Source organism: Capra hircus, chromosome 12 (assembly GCF_001704415.2).
Source record: "Capra hircus breed San Clemente chromosome 12, ASM170441v1, whole genome shotgun sequence".
NCBI classification, from domain to species: Eukaryota; Metazoa; Chordata; class Mammalia; order Artiodactyla; family Bovidae; genus Capra; species Capra hircus.
In genome coordinates, this window is record NC_030819.1 from 75,420,330 (window position 1) to 75,435,659 (window position 15,330).

The 15,330-nt window shown below is 38.4% G+C and overlaps 1 protein-coding gene across 1 annotated transcript in view; it reads left to right on the top strand.

Annotated features, from left to right (window-relative positions):
- SUGT1 (SGT1 homolog, MIS12 kinetochore complex assembly cochaperone) overlaps nucleotides 1-7,930 on the top strand; it is a 41,079-nt gene extending 33,149 nt beyond the window's left edge. The window contains exon 14 of the mRNA XM_018056815.1: nucleotides 7,078-7,930. Coding sequence (XP_017912304.1) covers nucleotides 7,078-7,179 — 102 coding nt within the window. The 3' untranslated portion in view covers nucleotides 7,180-7,930. The remainder of the gene's footprint in view (nucleotides 1-7,077) is intronic.

A 15,330-nucleotide genomic window follows, 5' to 3' on the forward strand; every position in this document is an offset into this window, starting at 1 on the left:
CTGTTGAAATGGCTGTCTTTCCATCCTTGAATTGCCTTTCATCTTTCTCAAAAATCGGTTGAGCATGTTAGCGTTGAGTCTGTTTCTGGGGTCCCTGTTCCACTGTTCTGAGTGTCTGTTGCTCTGCTAATACCACAGTCTAAGTTACTGTTGCTATTTTAAGTCTTGAAACTGGACCGATTTATTTCCCCTACTCTATTTTTCATTTTCAAAATTGTTTTGGATATTTCAGTTCCTTTGTCTTTCTATAAATTTTAGAGTAGTTTGTCTAATGCGGAAAAAGTCCTGTTAGGAATTACATTGAGCTGCATACCTGTTTGGAGAAACTGACATCTTTACTGTGCCGAGTCGTCCAGCTTCATTTATTTAGATCCCTGAGTTCTTTCATCATTGTTGTGCACTTTTCAGCATGTAAATCCAGTGTGTGTTTTATTAGATACACCAAAGTATTTGGTTCTTTCTTTGAGTGATTGTCAATGGAATTATATATTTAATTTTCTTATCCATGTGTTTGTTGCTAGTATTTAGAAATACAGGACTTTGTTTTTTGGTGGTTTTTTTTTTTAATGTTTATCTTGCTTGTCTTCTGTGACCTTACTGAACTCACTGGTTCTGGGAGATTTTTTTGGTAGATCCCTTGTGATTTTCTGTGTAGACAGTCTTCAAATAGGGACAGTTTAATTTCTTCATTTCTGATATGTGTGCTGTTTATCTGCTTTTATTGCTGTACTGATTGACTAGACCTCCCATTATTATGTTGAATAAGAGTAGACAGCCATGCCTTGTTCCCCATCTTAAGGGAAAAACGATTCAGTCTTTCACTGTTAAGTATAATGTTAGCTGTAGGTTTTTGTAGATGCTTATCAAGTTAAGAAAGTTTTGCTCTGTTTCTGTTTTCCTGAGATTTTTTTTTATCATGAATGGCTGTTGACTTGTGAAATGTTTTTTCTGCTTTGAATCAGTATGATTAGGTAGGTTTTTTGTTCCTTTAACTTGTTTAAGTAGTGATTTTATATGATTAATATGATTATTTTCTTCATGGATCCAACTTTGCACCCCTGGGATAAACCCCACTTGGTCAGTGTATAATTCTTTTTGTGGTATATTATTCAGTTCTGTTTTCAAATGTTTTAAGCATTTTTGTATCTGTATTTATGAGGGACATTGGTCTGTAGTGTTCCCTCTTTTGGTGCCATTCTTTTCTGGTTTTGGTATCAGGGTAATGCTTCGTAGAATGAATAGGAAAGTGCCCAGTCCTCTTTTTTGAGGGGAATGGATTTGTAGAATGAGTGATAATTTGTCTTTAAAGATTCTTTAAACCAATGAAGCCATCTGGGCCTTGATACTTCTTTTTTGGGGAGGTTTTAAATTATGAATTTCATTGTCCTGATAGCTTATAGGGCTGTTCGGGTTATCTATTTTACATACAGCGACTTGTAGTTTGTTTTTGAGGGATTGGTCTGTTTGTTTAAATTGTTAGTTGGTATGATTTCTTTCTTAGCCTTTTGATGTCTGCAGGGTCTGTAGTGATAACCCATTTCATTCCTGTGATAGTAATTTGTCTTTTCTCTCTCTTTTTTCTTTGTCTTGCTAGGGTTTGTCAATTTTACTGACTTCACCCTCTTTTTTTTTTGGTTCCCCCAAAGAATCAGCTTTTTTGTTGATCTTAAATTTTTCCTGTTTTTTATTCTAAATTTCATTTATTTCTGCTTTTAATTATTTTCTTCCTTATGCTTGATTTGGGTTTATTTTGCTATTCCTTTTTTTTAATAGGTTCTTTAGATGTGTGCTTAGATTATTGATTCAACCCTTTAATTTCTTTTTTCTATTATATGTGTTTATGCTCTATGTTTCCCTCTCAGGAATTTTAGCTGTCTCCTACAAATTTTTATTTTATATTTTCATTTTTACTCAGTTCAATATATATTTTTATTTCACTTGAAACTTCTTAAGTATATATTCTGCTTGAAAAGAATGTATATTCTGTTCTTGTTGAATGGAGTGTTCTGTAGATGTCAGTTAAATCCTATTGATTGATATTCTTACTGAATTTTTATTTTTATTTATTTATTTATTTTTATTTTTCTATACATTTATTTTATTTTTTTTTAATTTTTTATTTTTTTTAAATTTTAAAATCTTTAATTCTTACATGCGTTCCCAAACACTTACTGAATTTTTAAAAAGTATTCTGAGTTGATTTTCTATCTTACTGTTCTATTCATTGTTGACAGAGGGTCTTCAGCTATAATCATGGATTTATTGATTTCATATTTAGGTTTTGTGAATTTTTGCTTCACATATTTTGGAGCTCTGTTTAGTTCATATGTGTTTAGGATTGTTACATTTTCATGGTGGATTGCTTTATCATTATACAATGTCATTCTCTAGCTCTGGTAATTTTTTTTTGCTAATATTAGTATAGCTGATTATATCTTTTGTTTAATTTTTGCATGATATATCTTGTTCCATCCTTTTATTTTCAGTCTGCCTAAGTCATACTTTTTTAATTTTAGTTTTTAAAAATTTTATTGGCGTATAGTTGATTTACAATGTTGTATTAATTTCAGGTTTACAGCAAAGTGATTCAGCTATATATACACACACACACATATTCATTCTTTTTCAGATTCCGAAGTCATATGTAAAGTATCTTTTGGACAGCATGTATTCGTGTCATGTTTTTAATTTACTCTGCTGCTACTGCTGCTAAGTTGCTTCAGTCGAGTCTGACTCTGCAACCCCATGGACAGCAGCCCACCAGGCTCCTCTGTCCACGGAATTCTCTAGGCAAGAGTACTGGAGTGGGTGGCCATTTCATTCTCCTAATTTATTCTACCAGTCTTTTAATCGATGCATTTGGACCACTTACATTTAATTATTGATACATTAGGACTTATGTCTGCCAAAGAAGTTTTCTCTTTGCTCTGTATTTCTGTTTTTGTTTTTCCTGTTCTCCTGTGATTACATGAACATTTTTTAGAATTTCATCTTGAGTTATATAGTATTTTTTAGTGTGTTTTCTTTGTATAGCATTTTTAGTGGTAGCTCTAGATTTTATATTAGCTATATTATGCTTCTCTTAGTCTCCTGGTATCATTTTTTGAAACTGAGTGACATTTAGAAATGTGGTCCTCTCTTTATGTACCTTTACCTTTTCTCGTTTATAATTTCTTAAATATTTCTTCTGCATACATTTAGAAATCACATCATACAGTGTAGTAATTTGGAAAACTTACAAGAGGAAAAGCAAGTTCTCTTGTCTTTTCCCGTCTTGTGGCCTTTCTTCCTTACTGCGTTTCAGGGTTCTGGTTTCTACTGTTTCTTTTCTGTCTAGAGAGGTTCCTTAAGGCATTCTTTCAGAGTAGATCTGTCCATGACAGACTCTGTATTGGCAAGGATTTCTTTGGGTTTATACTGATTGGAATTTGCTCAGTTTCCTGCAACCATAGATTTATGTTTTTTGCCACTTGTAGAATATTTTCATTCATTGTATCACTGAGTACCTTTTCAGACCTGCCTCCTCTGTTTTCTTCTCCCCGGAACCTGATGACGCAGATACTGGATGGTTTGTTACAGCGCTGCGCATTCCTGGGGCTCTTCATTTTACCGCTCTTCTCTCTGTCGCTCAGGTTTATATAGGTTCGTTTTCCAGTTCACTGATTGTTTTCTCTATTCTGCTCTTGAGCCCGTTCACCAATCTTTTTGTTTCAAGTGTATTTTTCAATTCTAAAACTTTTATTTGGTTCTTCTTTATATCTTTGTTTACTGAGGTTTCTGTCTTTTCATTTGTTTCAAGCTAGTTCATGATTCTTGTTGAAACATTTTTACCCTGACTGCTTTAAAAGCATGTCAGATCATTTTAACTTCTCTGTTATCTCTGTGTTAGCATCTGTTGGTTGTCTTCTCTTTTTAAACATATAGTCTGAAATCTTTCTGGTTCTTGGTGTTTTTCATAAGTGCCAAGTGGTACCTAGTTGAAACCTGGACGTTTTCATGTTATGAAACTGTAGATCTTATTTAAACCTTCCTTGTGAAGGAGCTTTCTCTGACGACCACTCTGGCGAAGGAAGGGAAGTTAACCACTTCACTATCGCCAGGTGGAGGTAGAAATCCACGTATCCCACTCTGCCTCTGTAGACCCCCCAGGGCCACTCTTGTTACTGCTGGGAATAGGCAGCTGTTCAGCTGCCCAGGTGTTGAGCCTGGTCAACAGAGGAGGCCAGATCATGGTACCACAGCATGGGTCAAAGTCTAGGCTCTTCATGGCGCTGGCCTGGGTGGAGATGGACCACAGTCTTCACTGTGGTTTTGACTGGAGTGATTACTGTCTAAAAGGTTTCTGTTTTCCTATTGGTCTTCATCCTTTGGCTAGAGAAAGCGGCCTTTTGTTAGGTTTTTTGGTCATACCCTTTGGCATTTCCAGCTTCTTCACTTCCAACTCTTGAAAAAATGAGGCAAAAGAAAACCCAAAGAACTCACCACCATGTTGTTCCTTGGGTCCCAGGGTCTCTAGCTGACGTATCCTCTTATATTTGTTATTTAAATGACATTCAAGGTTTTTAGTTGTACTTAGTAGAAAGAATAGGAAAAAGTATATTAATGCCTCCAGAAGGAGAAAGCAGTACCCCCCCCCTGCCACACACACATACTCGGTGGTTTGTGGGATCTTAGTTTCCTAGCAAAGGATCAAACCTATGCCCCCTGGAATCCTAACCTCTGGGTCCCCAGGTAATTCCCAGAAATTAGATTAAATATTGACTTTTTAAGAGCTTGCTAGACAAAATAATGTGTAAAATTTCAGAGATACGGAATCCGTGTCCGTTTTCATATAGAAACTTTGCTAATTGTAATTGAACTATACACATGCATAAATAAGCCCTCTGTCTGGCAACATTGATCTGGAACATAGCAAGGACTTGGCTTCTGTCCTTGTGGGAATACCGGCATACCTTGGAGATGTGTGGATTTAATTCTAGACTGCCATTTTAAAGCAAATCTTGCAATAAAGTGAGTCATACCATTCGGTTTTCTAGTTTGTATGAAAGTTACATTTACACTATGCTGTAGTCTGTTGAGTGTGTAATAACATGTCTAAAAAACAGTGTGTGTACCTTTATTTAAAAATACTTTATTGCTAAAATATGCTAACTTTATCATCTGAGTCTTCAGCAAGTCGTAGTTTTTTGCAGGAGTAACATCAAAGATCACTGGTCACAGATTCTCATAACAAATATAATAACAATGAAAAAGTTTGAAGTAGAAGAGAATTATCAGAATGTGACAGAAACATGGAGTGAGCACACACTGTTGGAAAAGTGACTTAGCAGCTCACTTGATGCAGGGTTGCCACAAACCTTCAAGTTGTAAAAAATGCAGTATCTACAAAGTGCAATAAAGGGAAGCACAATAAAATAAGGTCTGCCTGTGCAGAGAAGCAAACTGTCTCATCTGTAATCTCTCAGTCTACTTGGGCAAGAAGACCAAGTGTACAGAATAAATCAGGGAAGTGCTCAGATGCACTGCCGTCCATAGCAGAAAGGGGAAGATAAATGTCATCAGCAGACATGATCAGGTTATAAATTAAATCTGTTTTCAGTTCTCTTAGGAGTAATTTATTATATAGACATGTCCCATTTTATTCAGTATTTTATTTGAAGCCTACTATGTGCCAGGCTACAGCATTTAAGTATTGATAACCAGGTATGGTGTGTATGGTAAAGTATTGATCTAGCATTTGAGTATTGGTAATATATGGTAAAAAATATGTATGCTGAAATATTGATCTAGCATATAAGTATTGGTAAAATATACTCCTTGCCTTTTAGAAACTCTCAGCTTTAGTTTGAAGCCAGGGGTGGGAAGCAGGTATAAGAAAGCAGATTCTCACAATTTTAACAATGCAGTGTCATCCAATTTATATTATATATTGCTCACCCAGTAGACAAATCTTACGAGAGGAAGTAGCTAGAGTCCTAAATAGGGTCAAAGGAGGCCACAGAGAGACGGTGCCATGTCAAGCTTGGAGGATGTCACGCATCTCTCTCCATGGGAGAAGAGCATCCCATGCGGAGGAACCCAGGGGAAGGAGCTTGGCAGAGAGTGTGGGGCACTGGCATTGTTTAGAGGCTCCACTGTAGTGGCGGCATGTACAACTATACATTCACCAATAACACAGGTTGGTTATTTTTAAATGTGTAGATTTTTAGCAGCTTACTTGCTGTGATCCAAGTCAGTGGTTTTTTTTTTTTTTTTAATTGCAGTAAGATTACAAATGGTAGTGGTGTTTAGTCACTAAGTCATGTCCAACTCTTCTGTGACCCCATACACTCTAGCCCGCCAGGCTCCTCTGTCCATGGGATTTCCCGGGCAAGAATGCTGAAATGAATTGCCATTTTCTTCTCCAGGGGATCTTCCTGGCCCAGGGATTGAACCTGTGTCTCCTGCATTGGCAGGCGGGTTCTTTACCACTGAGCCCCCTGAGAAGCCCCAAGATAACAGTATCTAGAGCTTTATTTTTTTAATGTATTTATGAATATGCTAAGATTGTTGGTAGCTGTTATAGTCAGTGGGTAGTAAATAGATGGCAGATTCTTTCCTGAGACACTATATCTGTATGTGTATGTACCTTGATTCAAAAATAATTCCAGTGTATACTTGCATGTATTTGACATAGAACATTAAGAGACTCCTAGAGTTCTGTCCAACCGGAAAGAGTTTACTTTGGAAAATCTTTATTAAGCTCTGCAAAAGAGATTATATCATCATTTTCCTTGGGAGCCAGTTTCATCTGAAGGTAGTTTTTCCGTATATACCTCTATGCTGATCAGCAAGGAGACATGGTGTTTTATATGGCAGTGTCTGTGGACATGGTCCTCCTACATAACTAGAGTTTCCTTTTCAGATTTTTATAAAGTATAGTAACTTACCTGGAAAGCCTAACATTAACATATTGTGTTGTGTGTGTTGAGCCAAACATAGCTTGTGTTTGGTGCTCTGTTCTTGGAACATTTTTTGAAAAATAATCGTTTGGATTATATGGTCCAAGAATTAATCTATTTTTATTTCTTATTGCAGATGGAGTCTGGTGGTACAGTTTTGAGTACCAACTGGTCTGATGTAGGTAAAAGGAAAGTTGAAATCAATCCTCCTGATGATATGGAATGGAAAAAGTACTAAATAAATTAATTTGTTATCACTGTATTGCGTATATTCACCTAATGCCCATTGTGTATTAATATTGCATTCTTGAATTTTGAACACTGAGTACATCTTTTCAGAGATTATACCTCTTTACCTCTCTGTGCTTCAGAAATTATTTTCTAGTGTTCTGAAAGTCTAATGAAGATTGCATTTTATCACTTTTGTCCTTAAGGATTTCAGATATGCTGAAATGGAATGAAGTATCATTTGCTACTGGACAGACTATTTCTACCTAGTAGTGGGAGTGGAGAAGTCATTAATGGTTATATCTTGGGTTATTGCCTTATTTTTGATGCAGTATTCTATTAATAATTTATTAGACCTGGCAACTTTGGGTGAGCATAGATTTCTCAATTTCAGTGTTAGATTGTTTGCTTTTAAAAACTGCTTTTGAATGGAGTTGTAAATACAATTTTTCTATGAAAAAGTTTGGTTTATTTACCTTTTTCTTAAGTTTTTAATGAAAACTTTGAGAAATTATTTATCACAAGGAATTCCCATTTGATTATTTTTATGAGAAATATTTGTAATTGCACTGAGAATTTTGGTCCTTACCTTTCAAATTCCTGTGTAAAACATTGACACCTGAGTTTTCTATTCTGTAAATTAACTATACTGAAGTCTAATCTATAAATCTGGGTCACACAGTCATTTAGAAGAGCCCAGCTCCACTTCTTGCTGCTTTTGCCACAGCAGGATTCCTGAAATTACAGCACTGGTGGCTTGATTTGGTTTTTGTGTTTTTTTTCTTTATTAGAAAATCTCTCTTCTCACAGCCCCATGATTACTTTTGGTGGTTTAGGGCAGCTGTTGAGAGGGTAAATTAATATGTATATATTTAGTGTGTATTCTGTTTCTAGAATAAATAGATACCACGGGAATACAAAAACCAAAAGACATGATCATTAACTTCAAAGACTTTATAATCTAGTGGAGAGAGAAAATTAACATTCATGAAGGAATGGTTGAATGGTGAACTTATTATAAATAGAGGTGTGAGATCAAAAAAGTGTTCCATGATTAAAATTCTTGGCAGTCTAAGCTGTTGCAAAGCAGAGGCCACGGATGACCTGTAGCCCTGATCGGCTTTCCCGCTGTGGTTTCGGAGCCATAGTGCCCTCGAGGTTGGTGTCTGTTAGGTCTTACTGACATTTTGTGGCAAAGCAGTACCATGTACCCTCACAGCAGAGGATGGCGTAAATGGGAGGCAGATTAGCCATCATGTCCAAAGAGAGTGGGTTCTCAGCCTTTTGATTTGAGTCATTTGACGTGATGTGTAGGAGAGTTGTTGAGGAAGGTGAGTTGGGGTGATACCTGGCCACACCGCAGCCTGCCGTCACTGCTTGTTTATGCGTGCCGCAGTTTTCACTTGTCCTTCTGCCCCTTCGAGTTATGGGCTTCTTTTTTTGTTGTTCTTGAACACTGAAAGAAAAGGCAAAATGAAGTTCTTGCATGTATGAATTTCTAAGATTTTCTGCTTGGGAAACAAGCCAGTGATGTTTTCTCAGTACCATTAGTCCTCAGGGGCTCTCGTTGCAGAGTTAGGAAGTCAGAGGCCTGCTGCACAACCCCGAGCTGAGACTCCTGGCTCCAGCAAGTCCCTGCCACCCGTTGGCTCTAAAATCCTTAACAGGCTGACAGCCTTCCTGTGTCTTAGGTCCTTAATCTGTGAATAGTCTATAGGGTCTTAAAGTTTAATTAGAAGTCCATGATTCTAAATACGGAAGCGTTTTTGCCTCTTAAAAGCAGCTGCTTTTTTAGGAATGACACTGTTAGAACAGAAGTCAGGTTTTTGAAAAGGTTCTAGTACTATTAATAGTTTTGCTTGCATTTTAAAGGATGTATTATCTAAAGTTTGTTTTTCTGTTGCCTAACGATGTGGGATTCAGAATTTTGCTGAGCCACTTGGTGTTCCTAATATACGTGACTGTGTTACACAATGCCTAGTCTAAATACAGTAGGTTTATGGGTGAAGAAAGGAATTTTAAGAAGTGATTTGGATGGCTTGCCTTAAAGTAACACACTAAAGTACTGCTTCTCTTTTACCACTCTGTGCAATGAAAATTTATGACTCCAGAAAGTTAAAAACCTTCATTTTGAGCCTCTTCACTTACAGTCTACTCTCTCAGCTTGGGTATTAATTGGTCCCACTTTGTTTCTAGGCTCCCATTTTCTTCCTCCCTGCCTGCTCCCTCCCCTCCTCTTCTCCCCCTCCCCTCCCCCCTGGGTCATGGCAGTACAACCTGGAGTCCTAACCACTAAGCTGCCAGGAAACCCCAACACCCCCATTTTCATTTCTCAGATCTTCATTCCTACTCTAGTTATGCTTTTGTTTTTTCAGAACATACTTTTTTTTCCTCTTAGCATGTGTTTTCTTTTTTAATGTTTAGTCTTGGAATATGTTTTTTTTCCTTAGGTTCTTTATCTCGTGTGTGTGTGTGTGTGTGTGTGTGTGTGTGTGTGTGAGTGATGCGGGAGTGATGCGGGAGTAGGTGCAGGCAGTACAGACCAGCTGTGTGTGTGTGTGTGTGTGTGTGTGAGTGATGCGGGAGTGATGCGGGAGTAGGTGCAGGCAGTACAGACCAGCTGTGTGTGTGTGTCTGTGTCTGTGTGTGTCTGTGTGTGTGTGTGTGTGTGTGTGTGATGCGGGAGTAGGTGCAGGCAGTACAGACCAGGGGTGTGTGTGTGCGTGTGCGTGTGCGCGTGCGCGTGTTGCTTCAGTCATGTCCCCAGGGATTGAGCCCACATCTCTTACATGGCAGGGAGGTTCTTTACCACTAGCACCACCTGGGAAGCCCCTCTCTTCCTAATTTCTGTAATTATTTGCACTTTGATGACTTCCCAGAATTTTACTGTCTCCAAAGAATGTTGAATGGGATAATCAGCTGCTTTAAATTTTGCTATAAAGTAATCTCTTTAGGTGGCTACACCAACAGGTTTGAAACACCAGGGTCAGTTTTGGTAACTTGCTGTCCTGTGTCCTAACGATTCAGTTACTAACTAGCAAGTTCAGTCTTTAACAAAGGCAGTTAGTGGCTCCTTTAATAACCTGGTTTCTCTATCTTTATTTGGAGAGAAGAAAAAGATTGGTTTGTACTAATAACTATTATAGTTTCCCCTGACCCCAGCATTTTCATTCCTTTGATTTGTGGTGGTCACTAACCGCAAGACATCGATTCATCATTGCTGTTGTCTCCCTGAGTTTGGAAAAACTTGTATGTTCTTAGCAGGTTAACTGTATAGGATAAGGAAGAAAATAATTGACCTGTCCTAAATAAATTGTTTAGATAAATTTCAAGTGAACATTTAAAATGAAGTTATGTCACTATGCTATTATGAATGGTTTAGATAGACATTTTAATTTAATACTGAAATATTTTTTGGCTCTCCTTTCCTCTTTTACCTTTCTCTCCTTCCCTAGTTATCTACACGTCAGATTAGGTCATTGATCTGAGAGCTATACATCATTGACCCAGAGCAGTATTGCCTATTAAATGACCTCTGATCTGCCCAGTGAACTTTCATTTTATGGGGACCTTCGTTATCCAAATTAGAGTGCGTGTTTCTGACTTGTCCCTATTAACTGACATTTCCAAAAACAGGTGAACATTTCTGGGTGTTTTGTGTGTGTTTTTGTTTGTTACTCAAGCTGCTTTTTTTTGTACCAGCTAGCTATAAAAAGTTTACCTTTACACTCTTGCCTGCTATTTTAGCTCCATAAGAGTTATGGATATCTTGATGACTGCATCCTCCATCCAAAAAAAATAATATATATATGTATATATCCATTATCTCTGCATTGGAGGAACCAAGGGGGAGGAAATATAAAAGCTAAAAGGACAAAATAGTGATTTCTGTGCCAAAAGGACTAAAAGGACAAAGTAGTGATTTCTGTGCCAGGAGGGTCCCGTCAATTTTTATCTTCGGCTGCACTGTGCACATGTGGGACCGTAAGTTCCCCCGAAAGCAGGGACCGAACCAGCTCCCCCTGAAATGGAAGCAGGGTGCCTTAACCACCGGAATAGCAGAGAAGACCCCATGTGTGGCTCTAGATGAGGAGTTGTCAGCATTGATCCAGGTTCTTTTTTCTCTAACAGTGCATATTCTCCTGTAAAATCATCTTAGACATACCACGAGATTTTACTTTGGAAACACTCGGGAACTTGTGGGTAAATCAGAAATAGTGATTTACTCAAAAGGGGAACTACCGGAGGCTACTCTTCCGATTTGCTTCTGAAATGAATTTAACTCTTAGCCTCTCTTCCTCCCTCAGTAAACTTATGCCCCCAAATCAGCTAAAGTCGTACACATTGCTTAGCCGTGAGGGCAGTAACAGTGCCAGCTGTTCGGGCTGTTTACGGGCCGGGTGTGTTCTGTCTATCCTGCCTTGTAGCAGTCCCTGTGAGGTAGTGGTGCCATCCTCTCAGATCAGAGAAGCCAGGCCCAAGTTAGGTTCTTTGCCTCGTTCACGCCACTGACAAGCGGTGGAGCTGGAATTTGAACGAAGCATGGCCCATCAGACTTCAGTTCCCACGCTTTTTACAGCTGAATGAATTGGGTGACTGAGTGATTTTTATTAATGCATCAAGTGACTGACAGTGAAGCGGAGAATGTCCAAGTTGAGGTTTTAAATTCTTATACATGGGCTGGGAAGTATATTTCTTAAAGATCAGAGCATCATCATCAGTTTCTTAAGTAGGAAAGGTTACTAGGAGTCTAGGTCTCTTGCCCTTTGAGGAGGTAATTAGAAGCAAGTGGTCCTGACTTGGGTGGAAGATTTTTGTTTTCTCAAATGCAGATAATTACAGAGAAACAAGATATACTTACAATTGTACAGTTGAAAGAAGTCTAGCACGTTATTCCTGACATATTCTTGTTCATTAAACTTGGGAGCTCACACTAGTTTTCCTTGTTCAAATGCTAAAATTGTCTTAAGGTTTTTCTCCTACCTAGTTACATGTATTAAGATCAGTGAATCCCTGATTTTTTCAGTGAAATTGAAATGCTTCAGATTTAGCCCATTTGTTCCAATCATGTTAGCATTTTACATGTTCTGAATTTTGGCTTGTCTGGAATCTTCCAATACCTTTACTGTGCTTTCAAATTAGATATTTTTAACTCTTACGTATGCATTGAGACTTCTCATACATATCTCATTGACTTTATTTTCTCTTACAAGGTTCAGTTATAAAAAAGATGTTTCAAAAACAGTATTGTTGGCCCCAAAATGATTTTTTTATATTAAGTAAGTTTAATAAGTATAAAGTAGCCACAAATAAGTAACCCATCAAAGTAAATACTGACACCTGTTACTTATGGTTAAGTAAATTTATGTTTTCTTCTGTTAAGACTTCACGGCTGGTATGTTTTTAGTAAAATGCCCATGAGTGTGAAACCCCTCACATCTGCCGTTTCTGCAACAGCAGCTCCCCAACGGCTGCCAAAGTTGTGATGTTCAGTCGAAGGAAGCTTGAGCTGTCTGCCGAGTGGGGACCAGCTCCCCTCATTCCCCACTCCTGTTTCACCTGAGGGGCGGGAATCAGCAGTCACCTTCCAGATCTGAGATCCCCAAATCTGCTGTGTTCGCTGATCTTTTGCCACTTGTCAACAGCCCCTTCTCAAATTCCTCTTCAGTAATTTTGCCTTTTTTAAACTTTTTCAAGAGCCTTGTGTCATTCAGAAGTTCCTCCATGTCTTCATGGAGGAAAATAGGAATAAAATAGTCTTCAGTGCTTGTGGATGGGCATTTGCACCTATACTGCTCCACAGCACAAGCTGTGAAAGCTGTGAACAGCAGGAAACTAGCATACGTACTATGTGCTTGACGCTCCGTTAAGTGCACTAAGTGGCAGTACTGCATCGTGGTTGAGCGCATGGACTCTGAGGAGCGCCTGCTTGAGATCAGTCCTGACTACACCGCTTACCAGCTGTGTGACAGCGGGCCAGTGCTTAATGTCTCTGCCCCAGTCTTCCTGTTTATGAAACTGGGCTAGTACCCATCTCGTGGGCTTTGATAGGTTGAACGTTAATTCTACAACTATTTCTCCTAATCCAGATGGTTCTAAAAACTAAACGTGTGTGTGTGTGTGTGTGTGACTCAATGGTTAAAAATAAAATCTAAACTTACAATATGGATAGTCATATATTTTGCTGCAGAAATATTCATTTGTTCACAGAATGCTAATGCTACTGCAGATCCTGCTGAGGTTATTACAGAATACATAATATATCTATATTACATTCTAAAATGTCTGAATTCACAAACACATCTGGCCCCAAAGTATTTGAATCGGGTTATATGTACTTATATATGTAAAGTGCAGAGAGCGGTTGCTTAATGTTGCGGATAACATCAACATACTTTTAGGCTGAGAGGTTTAAATACTATAGAAAGCCTTTCTAAGTTCAGTCCTTCAAGATTCAGGATTCTGTCTGAAGAAGGTATATCAGCTAGTTAAAAATAAGTAGTGTAATTTAAAAAATTATAGCAAGAGCATAAAAGTTAATTGAAAAACTTTTATTTTGAATCAGTAGTTATTTTACTTAAGCAGAGCTTAAATATGCACGTGTTGTCAGCACTACTTTAAAAAGAATCATGAAGTGTGGCCAGAATATACGGACTGCTTCGACTGTTAAGGGACTTCCTTTCAGAAGTTCTTTGATTTTAATTCCGTTTTAATTTAAATCTCAAGACAGAAGAAAACTATTAGGGCTTATAAAAGCAAGTTGCAAGATCACAGCCCTTGGAGCCCACACATTCTGTCCTGTTACTTCCATCCGTGTACAGAGGCTGACAGTTGCTTTTTGCAAGAGTTAGTTCATTGGTCTGTTCCCTCTCCCCCCTGCTCCCTGCCCCTCAGATGGTCAGTGGGGAGCAGAATGTCTGTGCAGCACCTTGTATATACACTGTATACTCAACTATAGACTCAGGTTCAGGGGGCTTCTCTCTCAACTGCCACTTCTTGTCAATCATTTGTACTCTAGCATTGACCTTTTCTGTGACCCATTTTACTACAGATGAACACTTTGCTAATTTAGATGGTTTAATGTAGTGCCTATGAAATATGCTAAGAAATTGAATATATTTCCTTGGAATTACTACTTAACTATTTTGCTCTTTATTAGTTGCAAACTGATCAGTTTCTTTCATTTTGACTACCACAGAGGTAACTTTTACAGCAGAAAGGATGCTAAAACATGAATCTGAAATCTTAAAATCCCTATTTTGATGTTCATAATGGTGTTTTGAGGACAGTGACTTAACCCTTCTGAACTTTTTTTGCCCTGGATGCTGATTACCTGACAGGGCTGTGAGGGCTCAGTTGTCCTGACTCAAGAGTGTGGCCAACAAATGCCAGTTAAGTATAAAGTCCTTGATTTTTTTTTTTTTTCCCCTCAGTGCTGTTGAGTATTGGAATTCCTAAAAAGAAGGTAACCAATCTGTTACCTGTGCTGTTCAAGGGCTTTTGTAATTCAGCCTCAGCCATAAATATATAAACTTCTTCAGTTGTATCTCTCACTGCCTCACGGTGTACCTAAGATCCAGGCACACAGGAATAGTCTAGGGGTTTGCCTACTTTTCATGTAAAGAGCCATATAGTGAATATTTTAGACTGTGTGTGCCACATAAAGACTACTGCATGTTCTTGTTTTTAGCTTGCAGACTTCTGCTGTCTCTCAATATCCCATGTGTTTTTACCCCTTCCACCCAACCTGGAAAGCCTGTTGCCTACTGTTGTGTCAAAACTGGTCTCCCATGCTGCCTCCAGGAAGGCTGTGTAATCTTGTGCCGCTCTGTCCACCACTGGCTTTGCAGCATTTGGATCAGGCTGTTTGCTTACGGTTGAGGCACCTGTTAGAGCCATTGATAGAGCAAACCAAAACCACCGTAGCATGTGAACATGTTTGCGAGTTTGATCTACCTTTTATCAAGTCACTACAGTTGCCTCATTTCTTCGCTCATGTGACTGGGCTGCTTTGGGGAGGGTGGCGTGGGCTGGCTTCCAGCTTTGTATCTGCAGTACTTCCCTGGTGCATAGAGAAGAACCCTTCACAGTTTGGTAAATGGTCTTCATGGTGCATGCTGCAGAGAGAAATGCCCTTGTTTTCTTCTCTTCATTCTTTACG